Source organism: Dunckerocampus dactyliophorus, chromosome 15 (assembly GCF_027744805.1).
Source record: "Dunckerocampus dactyliophorus isolate RoL2022-P2 chromosome 15, RoL_Ddac_1.1, whole genome shotgun sequence".
NCBI lineage: Eukaryota > Metazoa > Chordata > Actinopteri > Syngnathiformes > Syngnathidae > Dunckerocampus > Dunckerocampus dactyliophorus.
Genome location: NC_072833.1, coordinates 12,942,638 through 12,958,795, shown reverse-complemented (window position 1 = coordinate 12,958,795; position 16,158 = coordinate 12,942,638). Strand labels below are relative to the sequence as shown.

The window sequence follows — 16,158 nt, the reverse complement described above, 5'->3', positions numbered from 1 at the left end:
TTTTTGTACACAGTTGTTGCTGCTCACTGATGAGCTGTCTGTGGTGCTGAAAACACTTCCTGTCTCATCACGTGACCTTTTAGTCAACTACTATTGTCTATATGTAGAATTAACACTGTTCGCAGGAGGGTTTTTTTCGCGGGGAGGCTCGCGTGGGCGTCAGTCGGCACCGCAACGTCACACTTAAAAAAAAAAAAACGCTGCGAAGATCGTTTATATTGTAAAGATGGCTGCTCCGCTGAGTCACAAGCGCGTGTTGTCGTCACGTGACAGTGCGGACGTTTCTAGATAGTGTACCCAGTGTGGTTAGCAGGTGGCTAATCTTTCTAATAGACAAGCTTTGACTGCTCTCCTCCCCCTCCCTCCCCGTCTTCTCTGTCGACAGGAAACAAGCAGCCAGCTTCGCTTCCTGCAATCATCGGCTGCCGCCAAGTGGACAATATTGACGGTCTTTGGAGCATCCTTTTGACATTAAAGTCCACTGAGGAGCCGAGGGGATGTCCGTCGCAGGGTTGAAGAAGCAGTTCCACAAGGCCACGCAGGTAAGACGTGCACGCGCATCAAACGCATCCTCGGCAACAGCGAGACGTAAACATGGCAAGTGAAGCTGCTTGGACGTCGTGCACATGTCTATAAGAAAAAAAGACACCACGCACGTCGCACTCCTGCACGACGGGGAGGTGCACGACTCCAAAAATGTGCTTTGACGATGAGGAAGAGGATGCTGCCTTCTGGGTGGATGGCACGCGCACGCTGGGATGTAATATTACGTAACAGATAGGCCTTTGAGAAGCAGCCTCTGATTGGCTGGTGACGCACACAAGAGGGAATTCCCTCCATCATTCCCTGTCCCCATACTGATCCATTCTCATCCCTCCATCCTCATCTTCTCATTTCCTCTCAGATCCTCATTGTCTCTTCCTGTCCTCGATGGACTTCTCTGAGCTTTCTTCCATTCCAAACTTGAGTGCACCTTTGGCAATGTCCTTGAACATTTCACGAACATGAGAGCGCCACACAGAACAGGACGTCCAAGGCTGTGTCTCAAATGGAATACCTTCGTCAGTAATCTTCAATGGGTATATTATGTACACTGTGTACTTAGTTCCTGCGCACGCGAATTTTGACAGCGTAGTGTTGTCCCAAATCCATTACTGTCAGTGCGCACTGACCAGAAATGATCACAACATTTACTTCCATCTTTTTGTCTCCTTTTTAATTATGAGTTTCAACCACTCAAATTAGTCCCTGCAATTTACCGCACTTCTCAGTGTGAACGCACTTGTATATTCAAAATGCTATGTTTAAAGCAAGGGTCTCAAATTTGCGGCCCGAGGGCCATTTGCGGCCCACCAAATCGTATCTTGTGGCCCGCGACTGGGCATCAAAGAGTAGTGTAACTGCAGCACGCAACATCCGGGCAAGCTCAGTGTTACTTCCATACTTCCAGGGGCAAGTAAACACCAACACTGAACTAACAGTGGTGTTATCACATGGATGTATTGTGAATTGTATCGTATTGTGTACCCTGAGATTCCCAGCCCTACTCCCAAGACTGGATGCGGCCCAGCCTCACCCAGACTCGACCTCCACTGGCCCCCAGTGAAATTGAGTTTGAGACCCCTGGTTTAAAGGGTCACTGACATGATTTATCAATTTTGCTTAAAAATGTTCTATATTGTTTGTAATTATGTTCCACGTTGTTCGTTTCTTGAAAATTCTTAAATTCGTACCAATAGCATTTTTAGTATGTGGCGGGAGCAAGGACTCGTTCTCATCCCTGAAAAGGGACGTTTCCGGAAGTGACGTCGGTGAAGGCATATTCACACGTAAACAGACATGGCGGCGTACCAGACAGAGGATCTTTACAGTGATTTTAGCAAAGATTTGAGCGAGGTGTCAATAGTTTTTGAGGAGGAACAAAGAACTGGAGATGAGGAACTTGCAGAACTTGGAAATCAACCGTATTTATTCGAACCACAGGAAACTAGCTTGTCTGATGAGGGCGCGACATTGACATGAAGAGAATAGTAAGGAGCTGCTCATCCTTCAATTATTGTTTTAAATCGGCTTCTTAATGAGCGTAAACGGGTCTTTATAGCCTTTTTTAGTATCTATTTTGCTGACAATTTTCTGTGCGGCTTGTCCTCACTATTGTTTACAAATGTAAATAGGATTTACTGTTCTGTGGCAACTTTGACGTGGTTCGTCTTGTCCCTTCCTGTGTAGCATAGCATGAGGAATAGCATCCTAGCATCCAAATGTGTTTATACCGTACTTTCAAGCCAAATGCTTCTTGCAAAGGTGTTCCTTAATGGTCGTCTTCAGTTGATAAATCATGTCAGTGATCCTTTAAGTATGGAAGTACACGAATTGAGACACCCAAGTGTCTTGTCTTGTCTTCCAATCAAGATGCGAGACCAGTCAGAGCATTACAGTTGATAGAAGACTTGAAAGTGGGACAAATCTCTGCGTGTATGCGCTCGTGCCTGTGCTCGTGTTCAAACAGGCGAGCGGCAAGGCTGTCCGGCATGGCCGCCATCCAACAGGAAATGAGACACCTCGGTCACCCGACTGAATAAAGCATGAGCCGCAAGCGCGAGAAGGACTTTATTTCTTGTCCGTATTACCATATTGATGTTTGTGTCTTGGTTGCTGTGGTTACCATCATCACGAGTTTCCTTTCACAATAACAGCCAGCCGATACTCTTGTTTTTGTGGGAAGAAACGTCTTCAATGCTGCCTCCCCCATCTGGTGACAGAATGTTGTCGTCATGGCAACCGCTCACACGTGTGAGGGGAGCGCAAGCGTAACACACACATATACATACACGTGCTGTGTTTGCCTCGCTCAATAATTGATCATCCTGGAGGGCATCTGTGTGTGTGCACGCGCATGTGTGTGTGTGTGTGTGTGGCGCCAAGCCTCAATGAGAAAATCAGAAATTAAGAGTTTACCTTTGACCTCTGGTTTGTATTTCACTTTATGATGGAATTGTTCCACATAAACACACACATGCACACGCGGTGTTTTATTACTTCCATCCATCATGCTGTGCAGGACGCTGCAGGAGAACATCCTCCATGTTTTCTATTGTCTCTAGTGATCGTCTATTGATCAGTCATTAGTCAGCGATTGACGTGCAGTGAGTGATTATTGAGGCCGCTGCAGTCTGGCGCGAAAAAGGTCAACGTGTCCTACTTGACTTCATGTTGTTACGTGATCATCTCTCACCTTAGAGCATCCATCCATCCATCTTCTATGCCACTTATCCTCACTTGGGTCGCAGGTATGCTGGAGCCTATCCCAGCTGACTTTGGGCGAGAAGCGGGGTACCCCCGCGGACTGGTCTCCAGCCAATCGCAGGGCACATATAGACAAACAAGCATTCACACTCACATTCACCTACGTTGATATGTTTTTGGAATGTGGGAGGAAACCGGAGTACCCGGAGAAAACCCACGGATGCACGGGGAGAACATGCCTGTGGGCCAATAATAAATGAACCACGGGCCGCAAATGGTCCCTTAGGACACCGCTGCTTTTATAGCTCTTTTGTCAGGTTTGAATGTGTGACATGATGTCAACTCTGTGAGCAACTGCAACTCTCTTTGACCGTTTAGCTTGTCACCTTACTCTGTCGCCAGCGAACGATGGTAATTAAAGAGAGAAGGGGAGTATGACTGCAGTTAATTTGTATTGCAAATGCTGATCTGAAATCGAGAAGGTGGGATATACGCCCACAAGGTGTATACACACAGGAAATACTGTTCTACACCCTGACCAATCACAGCCTTTATGGTTTGCAATGTTAATTTTTTTCAGAGGTGCACGTCACACTACGCAAGAGGGTTTGCAGGGAGGAGTGAGCCGGTGTAGCCTAGGCTAGTGTCCCAACATAGGAGTATTAACCTTGGTGTATTTAAAAAAATATAAAATTTAGACCTGATCAACATTTTAAGATCAGTTGAAAAATTGCAACTTACATTTTGCACTGTTGGATCTTAAGGAGTTTCTAAATGCAACAAGAAATGGGAGTACGATACGATGGTCTTGCAGCGTGCCATTGCTGCTGAGGTTGGACGCATTTGAAACTTCTTAAAAGATCCTGAGGGTTATGGGGAAAAAAAGTCAAGTGGCAGACCCAAAAAACATGTCAACAGCCCCAAGCCGGAGGATCCGACAAGACACGGGAGGTTCCTCGGCCCAAATGAAGATTGTTACTGGTGCCGAGTGCAGTCCAATGACCATCAGACGGCATCTGGAAGAAAAGGATTTTAAAAACAAAAATCGTATTTAAAGGCTCTGTCTCCTTCAATGCCACAAAATTGCTCGTTTGGAATTTGCATGAGAGCACCAAACATGGGACATCGGATTTATTCTGATGAGAAAAAAATGTACCTTGTCGGTCCTGATGGCTTCCAACGTTACTAGCATGACAAGGAGATCCCACCTGAGATGTTTTCCACACAGCACAGTGGGACGGGCCCCATCCTGATCTGGGGTGCTTTTTCCTTCAATGGAACAATGGAGCTTCAGGTTAAGCAGGGGTGTCAAATGGCAGCTGGCTATGTGGAGATTGTAGGAGGCATCCCTCATGACTGAAGGCCCTCGTCTGTGTGGTAAATACTGGCTTTTTCAACGCTGCAGTTCACAATGTTCGCCTGACAAAGGATTTTTTCCAGAGGAATAACATTCCTCTTTTGGACTATTAATGGTTGATTGCAAAAAATTCTTTGCACAAAAAAGATTTTGTCTCACTCCCATTTCTTCTTTTTGCATTTCAAAGCTCTATTTAAAACAAAATATACATTCTCATTTTCAACTGGTCTTAAAATTTTCACCAGGAGTGTATGTATGTACATTATATATGTGTGTGTGTGTGTATATATAAATATATATATATATTTATATATATTTATATTTATGCACACACACACACATTTGTATGTATTCCTGTGAGTATTGTCATTCTTCCAGGTCATTATATTCTCCGGGCATTCTATGGATCGCAACTGGACTGTTCAGGTTGTCTTAGAAGACGTTTCGCCTCTCATCCGAGCAGGCTTCCTCAATTCATGCTCACAAGCTAGGTTGGACCACTGATCTGTATAATATATCTGGATAGCTCATTGGCGATGACTTGTGAAGCCACACGGCCGCCATATTGCTACTCGCAAGAAACACTTCTCGGGCAAGCTTTTGCATTCGTGGTGAACTTCTTTTATTAATTCGAATTGGACACAAATTTTGACTTAAGATGCCTGCATGTGCAGCTATTAACTGCACAAATCGCCAGTTCAAAGGCTGTGGACGAACATTTCACGTGTAAGTATGATTGAAATGTAGATTTATGATTGATAATTTAAGGGTTTTGCACTGTCGATCTCTCAGATATTTTCGATCGTGTAAAATTCCTCTGATTAAATGTATGTCCAGAATTGATACGTTTATATAGCTCTATAATAGCTAAGAGGAAATTTACGTACTTTTTTGTTATATCATGATATATGTATTTTTTTAAGGGACGAAGGTTGCGTTACTTGAAGGAATGGGAGAATCTCCCCGCTTTTTAATTTAAAATATAGAAGTTCTGCGAGCCTCTTCATCTGCTTTGTACACTATGTACACTGTGCCAATGTAGTCGCGATGTGAGTGGTAAGATGGCGTGTCTTTGGCTTCAGCGGCTTGCACTCCGGCGTGCAAGGTACGAGCTATCCAGAAATATAATACAGATCAGTGGGTGGGACACACACCAGTCAGACTAGATAGGACAGTCTAGTCTAGTTCATGCTCAAAGACTAGGTGGGACACACAGTAAAGACTAGATAGGCCAGCTCTAGTCTGAGAGCCTGGTGCAAGATCCAATCTACAGTATTTATCCTCTCAATGGGAGGAGGCAGGTCCAGACAGGGATGGTTGGCTCTTTAGTGGTGTGAAATGATGATCGTTAGGATACAATGGAGAGGGGCCTCTGCCCGCCAACGATGGTTGTTTGGGTGGTTTCACCTTCATTAGCATCTTATTCAGATGTAATGAGGGTCATGCATCCATCTGCAAACAAGGTGGCTATGCCTTGTTTATTTCTCAGAGGCTAAATTAGTAGTCTTTTAGGAGGGGATGAAAGGACAGCATTGTACTGTATGTGGGAGAAAGGTGGTGTCGTAGACCCCCCCGTTCAGAGATGGTCTTTCTACCTTACGCTTCCCTCACATCTCTTTCAAGCCATCCCTCTCTGTCCAAAATATGTACAATTTTGTCCTCGAAAGACTGCTCTTTATCTTTGAGGTGCAGGTAGCTCGTCTGTATTGTGCCGTGCGCCTGCTCAGTGGCTGCTTGGTTTCATATTTGTACATGTTTTGTTACATATTTGTATGTATTAACAGCTTCGAATTAACTGAACATTTAAATCAAGCTAAAAGATACCACACATCTGAAAATCTATTTACCTAACCCTAGTCTCTTTAATACTAGCAGAACATTTGAATCACACTCTATCCGCGTTTTAATGAGTAATGAGGGGTGTTTTCAGTGAATTTCTGGGATTTTCCAGCATAATTAAATGCTGCAAATGTTACGAGGTGAGTGCTAACAATATCCACTTCATTTTTTCTTTGTCTTTCTGTTTATTTAGACCACACATACATGCATAATAAGGCCGTTTTTGTGATATTCGATGTGGCCCTGAATGCCATCTCGTGTTCTTGTAATGAAACTGATCGCATCGAAGCATCGTTCCGAGGAAGAACGGACTAGAGAAATGTTTGCTAGTAAGGTCAGCAGTCTCATGGATGTGTGGTGGAAGTGAGTCCCAAAGGGAGGGGGCGGCAACAGAGAAGGCTCTCTCCCCCCAGGTTCGGTGCTTGGTCCTAGACGGTCAGGAGGTTTGCATCTGAGGAGCGGAGTGTATAGGAAGGTCAGACTGGAGCAACTCTTTAAGGTAAGAGGGGGTCTGGTTATGGAGTGCTTTATGGGTGAGTAAGAGGATTTTGAATTGGATGCTGAAAGGGACAGGGAGCCAGTGGAGGTTCTGAAGGACAGGGGTGATGTGGTCTTGGGAACAGGTATGGGTGAGAAGGTCGGCGGCAGAGTTTTGAATGTATTGGAATTTGTTAAGGAGATTGGTGGATGCCATAGAGAATGCTGTGACAGTCATCTACAGTATGTGTGATGTGATGAAGGCATGAATTAGGGTTTCAGCTGCAAAGAAAGACAGAGGGACGAAGGCAGGGGATGTTCTTGAAGTGGTGAAAAGTTGTTTTAGCGACTGCCTTAATGTGTTGGGAGAATGTGAATTTAATATTAACTCATTCAATCCCAGTCATTTTTCAAAAGACAACTCCTTCAGTACCAGCCATTTTAAACGATTTTGACTGATCTTTGAAGGCACACAGAATATTGTGTTCTATGGCTACATAAACATCAAGCCTACCAAAAGAAAGATTCGACTACCGTCTTTCATCAGAAAGAGAAGTTTGTTTGTACCTTTTTACGTTCTATAGTGATCAGCAGTAGAACATAGGTAATATCAGAAAAGGAAGAAAAGGGAGAAAAACAGCTTTTTTTTTAAAAAGATACATTTCAAGCAGAACTTTCACTTTGACACAGATATCTAGATGTGATCTAGATGTGCCCTGCGATTGGCTGGCTGAACGGTCCAGGGTGTCAGAAATCCACTGTCACCTCCACAGTCTCAAGCGGATTCAGTTCCAGGTTGTTCAGACCACACCAGGAAATCTACCTCACTTCTCTAAGCAGATTCGTTACTGTAACTGCAAATGTCAGCAGTTTCTTAGCTTTGTCGCAGTCATTCGTATGTAAGGAAAAAAGCAGAGGGGAGAGGACACACCCCTGGGAGGCGCAAATGCTGATGGTTATGGTTATGGTTATGTTGCTCCCTAACCTCACTTGCTGCCTCTTGTCAGTCAGGAAGCTGTTGATCCACTGGCAGGTGGAGGGGGACACAGTGAGTTGGGTGAGCTATTGAAGGAGGATGTCATGACAAATGTCTGCCACCTAGTGGCCGTTTTTATAGCATTAAAATTGCTTTTAAACCTCATCCCTGATCCATTGGTGAGGAGTTGAATCAACACCTCCTTTAGCCTCTTTCGCAAAAACAACGTAAAAGACGTATAAATATGTTGTAGGTATAGGGCGTTTGGGTTTATAAAAACATAATGAGTTAAAGACTCCAAGGTTCTGGCAAAGGGGTGAGATTGAGAAAGTGGCGTTATCATAGTATAGTCCAAAGTGTTGAGGTAAAGGAGTTGGGGCCTATTATGAGGATGTCAGATTTTCTACAGTTTAGTTTAAGGAAACTTGTTTGCATCCAGAAGCTAATATCAGAAAGACAGTTTGAGAGGTTAGAGCAGGTCTGAGGGTTAATGGATATGTAAAATTGGATGTCATCTGCGTAACCGTGGACACGGAGACCGTGGTGATGGATAGTCTGATCGAGTGGGAGGAGGTAAGGAAGAAGGAAGTGTGGATAGGGGGTTGTAAATGAGTAAATTTTACTTTGGTTTGAGTTACATTTGTCAACAGTGAATGAGGTTGAGGTGTGATTGCTGCAGTGGAGGAGTTTTTCAGTGGTGAAAGACAGCATCTTATGATTATTGAAGCCAGTGTGGATGAGGTTTGAGTAATCGACGGAGTATACACTATATATATATATATATATATATATATATATATATATATATATATATATATATATATACATAATATCCATATATACGGATATTAGGGATGTCCGACATTGGCTTTTTTGCCGATAACTGATATTGTCCAACTATCAATTTCCAATCCCGATATATACCGATACCAATATGTGGAACAGCACATACCCTTTTCTTGAGTAAAATTGTTGTAAAGAAAAATATTCTTAAATGTGTACAGTTGTTTTGTTGGCTACTCCACCCATCTCTGAGTAAATAATTCATGTACCGTATTTTCACGACCACAAGGCGCACCGCATTAAATGGCGCAGTCTCAGTTACGGGTGCTATTTCTGTATTTAACATATACATATTGCGCTCCGTATTAGTGGGCGCAGGCATGGTAAAACATATGCTAGCTTAAAACATACGGTAGCATGCATGCACGCTAAAACATACAAATACATGCGGGAGGCAAAACTGAGTTTGGTTGTACTTTATTGAAGTATTTAACGATGTACTCACGTTATTTTTTTTTTTTTATCAATCCTCATCCACAAATGCATCAAAGTCCTTATTTTCTGTATGCGAAATGAACAGCTGGGCAAGTTCTCCATCAAGCATGCCAGGTTCCCTCTCATCATTGTCAGAGTCAGCCTCGTTGCCGTGCGGCAGAAAAAATGGTGACTTTTGCGAAAGCTCGAACAACAGCGCAAGCATCCACAATCCATTCACAAATTGTGGTGTACCTTGACCGGCGCTGCCTCCCAGTCTGAGTAAAGCTGTGTTCGCCATCTGTCATCCATCGCTCCCACTCCACTTGCAACTTCAAAGTGAATGCCCTGTTTACACCATTGTCCAGCGGTTGGTGTTTCTTCGTCAAGCCTCCCGGAATGATGGCAAGCTCCGAGTTCATTTGCTGCACTTGGTTTTTCACAGCAGCTGTGAGATAGTCGCAAGGAGTCACAGATCAACAGGGACGGTGACACGTGGAAAAAAAACATCCGGTCTGTACACCTCACTCATCCACGCTCTCATTTTCTCCTCGTCCATCCAGCCCTTTTGATTGGCCTTAACGATGACTCCAGCTGGAAACTTTTCTTGAGGCAGTGTCTTCCTCTTAAAAATCACCATTGGTGGCAGTTTCTGTCCATTACCATGGCAACCAATTATCTGTATTTGTGTGCTGTAAAATTTTGTGCTCGGGCACTACATTTGCTTCCGTGCTACGCCTCACTTCTCCTTAAAACCTAATGACGCCTTTGCTGAGAAGTACGGCAAAATGCAGTGCACTGTCAGTATGTACCTGGATGTTGTACTTAAGACTAACTCAATGGTTGCAACTCACCATTAAAAAGAAGAGGAAGAATTATGTAAGAAATATTGCAATTGTCATTTCCGGTGAGAACGCAACAACAGTAATGGATTGGGTACAGCACTACGCTGTGAAAACTTGTGCACTCAGGACACAGTGTACATCGTATACAGATATAAAATATAAAAGACATATATAGAAGTGTACTGACGGAAGTGCACAAATTGAAACAGCCAGTGCATAGAAGCTTCCAGAGTGGACATGAGGCCTTGAGGGAGGACAAGGATTGTCATCATGGAGCCATCTTTGACATCCAAGTTTCGGATGAGAAGCGACATCGTCGCTAATAACCTCTAACAAAGAGACCTTGTTATGTAACGTCTACGCCAGATGAGAGGAGGGCCTGAGGGCGCTGTCTCCATGGCAACCGAATTCTCATTTGTCATTTTTCCCCTCAAGTGTGGAAGGTGTGTCCCACTTTCCTCGACCTTCGTGGCCCATGCCTCTTCTGCTTCCTCCTCTGCAGAAAGTCAGCGAGAAGGTGGGTGGCGCCGAAGGAACCAAGCTGGACGATGACTTCAAGGAAATGGAGAAGGTGAGCGTTCTCATGTGACATGTGTTGGCAGGAAGGGAGCCTCATGCGTTTTTCGTCTGTCCCTGCAGAAGGTGGACATCACCAGCCGAGCAGTTCTGGACATCATGACCAGGACCACAGAGTACCTGCAGCCCAACCCGGCGTCCAGAGCCAAGCTCAGCATGATCAACACCATGTCCAAAATTCGCGGACAAGAGAAGGGACCAGGATACCCTCAAGCCGAGTCCGTCCTGGGAGACGCCATGTTCAAGTTTGGACGGGAACTGGGGGAGGAGTCCAGTTTTGGTAGGACGGGTCAAAGTAATGTCTTTTTTTTTTTGCTTAACTGAGGAAACATCTCACCACCTACTCTTTCTCGTCGTCCACCTCACAGGCCTGGCGCTCATGGATGCCGGCGAGGCCATGAAGGAGCTGGGTGAGGTAAAAGATGCTCTGGACATGGAGGTCAAACAGAACTTTATTGACCCACTGCAGAACCTCCATGACAAAGACCTGAAGGAGATACAGGTGAGTGGCGTGGCCCTATGGGCTTCAAGGTGAAGACGAGAATACACGTCCTGATGTCCGCATACACTTCGTCCTCAGCACCACCTGAAGAAGATGGAAGGCCGCCGCCTGGACTTTGACTACAAAAAGAAGCGTCAGGGCAAGGTACAGGACGACGAGATCAAACAAGCACTGGAGAAGTTTGACGAGAGCAAAGAGATTGCCGAGCAGAGCATGTTCAACCTTCTGGAAAGCGACGTAAGACCTCAAAGCCACTTGGGGGCGCTGTCTTTGTTGGTTTGCTATGGTAACGTCCCCCGTTTTAGATTGAGCAAGTGAGCCAGCTGGCAGCGCTGGTCCAGGCCCAACTGGAGTATCACAGCCGCACAGCTCAGATCCTCCAGCAGCTCTCCAGCAAGATGGAGGACAGGTATGCTTGTACAACAACGTTGACATGATGTCATCAGCATTCAAAGCTTTCAAAGTACCATCTTCAGGATAAAGGAAGTGTCCAGCAAACCCAGGAAGGAGTTTGTTCCAAAACCTCGCATGACCTTGGAGCTGCTGCCTCCCAGCGAGAGCCACAACGGCAGTCTCCACTCTGCTAAATCCCCTGGAAGATCGCCAGGTAGGAGGAGGGAGGAGCTCACTCTTGACCCCGCCCACACATAGCCTAAACTTTCTGTGTGCTTGTGTGTGTGTGTTAGCCCCCCTGGACCAGCCGTGCTGCCGGGCGCTCTACGACTTTGAGCCTGAGAACGAGGGCGAGCTGGGCTTTAAGGAGGGCGACGTCATCACGCTGACCAATCAGATCGATGACAACTGGTACGAGGGAATGATCCACGGCCACTCAGGCTTCTTCCCCATCAACTATGTCGACATCCTGGTGCCACTCCCACATTAAGGCCCACCAGCTGCCGCCGCCCCGCACAACCATCGCCGCAGTCCACGAATCGCCGCCTCCTCCTTCTCCTCCTTCTGTGCTTTGTGCGACTGCGTGACGTCATGATTGACAGCCGCCTGGCTGCGGGACTCAAGTGGGAAGAAGAGAGGTGAGCGTGTCCGCATGAGAACCACATGAGGCTCTTTGCCGGCTCAGAGCTCCACGCCGCCACATTGAGGCGCTGTGGCATAAATGTGCGCGTCGTCGTCTTCGCGTCTTTCAGCATGGCTCTCTCCTTCTCTTCTTCTACCACGCTACGTTTGCATGAGGCAGCCGTCTTGCATCATAGAGGGGCGGGGTCTTCTCATGACAACGCTGAAGTCAGTGTTTTTTGTCAAGTGGCTGCTTGTTGGCGCATCTTTCTTGTGGCTTTTGCATGCGAGTCTGTTCGAACAACATGGATGTTACTCCCTGCATCACAAGGTCACTGCGTCAGCAGGCTGCCAAAAGGTCAGCTGTCCGTGAGGTGACTGGTGAATTAGTAGACGCAAAAGTATTCAACGTTGTCAGTCAGTCGTGTGTATCCGAATGTGTTTCTCGACCTGCGGTGTCCAAACTAGAGACCGAGGGCCATTTGCGGCCCGCAGCATATTGTGAATATACAATTAAACAAGAAAACAACAGCAAAAGTGGAAAAAAAGAGCACAATGGCGTAATGTAACAAGAAAAAGTTGAAATGTTAATACAGTGGAACCTCGGTTTGCGTCCACCCCAGTTAGCATGCTTTTCGGTTCATGTCGAAAATTTACGCCAAAACTTTGCCTCGGTTTGCGTGCATTCGCTGGTTAGCGTCATGTCCTGTTGTTAATTCATGTTGAGTCCAACTGTGTTCTTAATGTATTTTTTTTATCACAAAACATCCTTCTTTGTTAGCATATTAGCTAGCTAAACAAAATGGCAAACGGAACCAGAAGTTACATTGCCCGTCTATGACGTCATCAGCGGTTGACTCTCAAAAATGTAAACACAAAACACGTTTGTATGGTTTTGCAATTTTAGTTTTACATGCATAAAACACTTCCTAATATATATACATGATGAATGAAAGCGGTAAATGAACTTTTAAGGTTACTTTAACCTTCATCGAAGACGTGACTGTTCAAAGTACCGCCAAGAATTGTTTGCAGTGAAGGTAACATGATTACAGTATTTGTCCCCTTCATTCATCATTGATATGCATTTCAAATTGTTTTCTGCATCTAAACCTATAATTGTAAAACAATAAAAATGTGTTTCGTGTTAACATTTTTGGCTTTCTGGAACTGATTAATTGGATATACATTATTTCTTAGGGGAATATTTGAGTCGGTTAACGTTGGTTTCAGTTAGAGTCTGACTTTCTGGCACGAATTGATGACGCTAAACAAGTAGCAATGTTACAAAACCCATATTTTAGCAATGAAAAAATCTGACGGTGAGCATGCGCACTCTGAAGGAGAGTCCATGCAGACGTCCTTAAAAATGCATTTTTTTCATATGATTTATATTGAGTGTTGGACTACATCAAGTCAATTCGTGCGTGGAAAATTGAAGTACAATTTAAGGCCTTTAAAATTCATGGACGGAGCTATGGAAGAAGGTAAAAGGTATATGGAAGATTAATTTACTTTCATAACTATCTGCAGACGAAATTTCATTAAAATGTAATGGTCTGTTTTGGGGTTTTTTTGCCCGGAAACAGTACACGTTGCATTTGCATTGTGGGGTGAAAACGAATACAAAGCATGCTGCTGCACTGCGGTGTGAGGCATATACATGGAAAATATGACACTTGACTTTCTTCGCTGGACTTTTTGATGACCAAAAACATGTAAATGGATACTCGTTATTATATATTTTGTAGTACGGTTGTCTGTGTGTCCATCACAGCTTTTGTCTTGACTCAAAGTTAAGCAATGGGGACCAAAGGCACCATTTCCCTGTGTAAAATCTGCTCTAACTTCTTTAATATTTGGGCTAGAGAAGTGAGATTTCAAACTGAAGTTCAAGTCATGCTATATCAGGTAGAATTAATCACTGGCTTGATTTTACAAATTTCAAAATTTTGTAACATTGCTAGAACAATGTTGCACTGTACTGATTACACTAAAGATAATACGATTTGTCACACATAACGCAAAGCTGACATGCAGGCATATTAATCTTTTATCTTAGCATGTCCACACGGGTTTCTTTTAGCATGCTTAAGAAATGTTAAATATCCAAATGGCCACACCCCCGAATCATTTAATTTTTCAGTATGCGGTCCTCGGTGGACAAAGTTTGGACACCCTTGTCACAACACAAAGCTGATATGCAGGCTGTTTTTGTCGTTAAATATACATAACTTATTAGCATATAGAATCGGTATTAGCCTTTTTTTTTTAACTAAAAAAAAATATCAAAGTGGCCCCCCTGCACTCTTTGATTATTCAGTTTGCCTTCAGTGGAAAAGGTTTGTTGTCTATACCATGCTAGCGTCCTTAAGATGAAAAGCATTCAAAGTGTGTAAATTGTTCACAGTCCACACAAACCGACAGCATGTATCCACTCAAATAGTCTGTGTTACATGTGAGTTAGCATGGCTAAAGCTAAAGGCTAATACTTGGGGCTAACAGCCAGCCACCCAGCCTCGCTGTTCAAACCAACACTAAATGGATTACCAGTCAAACGCTTGTTTCCACCACTCCTTTCCTCCTCCGAGTCAACATCATGAAGTGTATGAATCTTTAAGTTAACACAGATAGTAAGCTAACAGTCTAACGAGCCTGAATAACACACAGCTGCTAGCTATGGATATCAATAAGTATTGATCACAAAGGCAATAAAAGAGAAACTTAGCTCTTCCGGACTGTGAGACATTATCTTTCCTTCAACAGTTCGTTGTGTTGAGCGGGTTTACGTTGTGGTGTTCAGCGGTCGCCGCCATGTTTGTTTGCCCCACCTGATGTCTTTCCCGTTAGCACTTTTATGTCAAAGTGCATTTCCTCATTCTTTTAATCGGATGGCGGCGTGTTTTCTGGCCTCCATGAGGGACCCTTGCAGCCTTGTTCAGACCCTTGTAAGAATAATAGCCTACTTGAAGACGCACGCCAGTCAGTAACAGGACCTTGCTTTGACCTCTGGCTGCTCCATGATACAGTTTGCCTTGTATAAAATGGCCTCATCAGTCTGCCTGCTGTCTTCTGCTGAGCTACTTTGTTATTTATAATTGTATTTATCACAGATTTATTCCTGTGTCTTATTTATTTATGAGCTGTGGTGGAGGGGGGCGTGGTCCAAGATAGCTGTTGCTCTCCTCCTATTGGATGATGATGATGATGATGTGTATGTATCTGCTTGTTGTGAAGATGACCTGCAATGTACTGACAATAAAGGATTAACACGACACTTTGATCCCTGTGTTTAACAAAAACTCGATCAGATTAAATGTTTTGAAATTCCATTTTTTAAATGATATGCATATTTATTTTTGCCTCACATTTAAAGGGCTCATGACACCAAAACACGTTAATCTTGTTATTTTTTTAGGATTTTTGCAAAATAACGTTGAAAGGCTATTTCCTGTGCTAGATGTGTGCTGTATGCTGACATATTTATTATTTATTTGGGTTCACGAGACGAATTGTGAATTGGTGTTTGTGACGTGACGTTTGTCATAGGCAATTCATAATGTCTGTCAAATGCTGGCCTTTCAATGGGGATGTAAGCATTAATAGTTCCAGCTTGTAGTTAAACAATGCCAGCTCACTGTTTTTGTTCACTTGTCTTTGTCTATTGATGTCAGAGCTGTGCAGCTGTCTTTTGAGATTTATAAATTATAATATGTTATTAGTTACGTTTGGGCTTTTTCTAGTTACATTATGCCTTTTTGCTGTATTTTTCCGCTTTTGCTGGGTGTTTGTTTTATTCCTACAATGTGTTTCTGCAATGGCACCTGCAGCATATTTTGGACACCCATACATGTTTAGCCAGGAAGGCGAAGTGTTGCCAGGCGGCGACAAAGGAGTGTGTCCAAGCTCTGCCTTCTTGACTCTGTCGCTGGTCAGGGGTTGAGTTCCATTGTGGAGGCGTTTATGCAGCTTTCAGACCCGCATTGCACAGCAATACTTAAGTACGATCGGAGGTGAACATCCATACCCACTCCCCTGCACGGTGGATACTTCACCTTTCTTGAGCGAT

General features: G+C 44.1%; 1 protein-coding gene across 1 annotated transcript; it reads left to right on the top strand.

Moving 5' to 3' along the window:
* Positions 1-346: 346 nt before the first annotated feature.
* On the top strand, positions 347-15,364 carry LOC129168295 (endophilin-A1-like). The gene is made up of 8 exons (XM_054753392.1): positions 347-542; positions 10,500-10,568; positions 10,637-10,853; positions 10,942-11,075; positions 11,154-11,312; positions 11,381-11,484; positions 11,552-11,682; positions 11,762-15,364. The coding sequence occupies exons 1-8, from the start codon at positions 498-500 to the stop codon at positions 11,956-11,958; spliced, it is 1,056 nt and encodes a 351-aa protein (XP_054609367.1). The 5' UTR covers positions 347-497; the 3' UTR covers positions 11,959-15,364.
* The last annotated feature ends 794 nt before the right edge of the window (positions 15,365-16,158 follow it).

Bases quoted from the DNA above. Each gene is read 5' to 3' on its own strand.
- LOC129168295 (XM_054753392.1), top strand. From the start codon at position 498: ATGTCCGTCGCAGGGTTGAAGAAGCAGTTCCACAAGGCCACGCAG. The intron at 10,569-10,636 runs GTGAGCGTTCTC...CTGTCCCTGCAG, and splicing joins ACTTCAAGGAAATGGAGAAG to AAGGTGGACATCACCAGCCG. The intron at 11,485-11,551 runs GTATGCTTGTAC...TACCATCTTCAG, and splicing joins TCCAGCAAGATGGAGGACAG to GATAAAGGAAGTGTCCAGCA.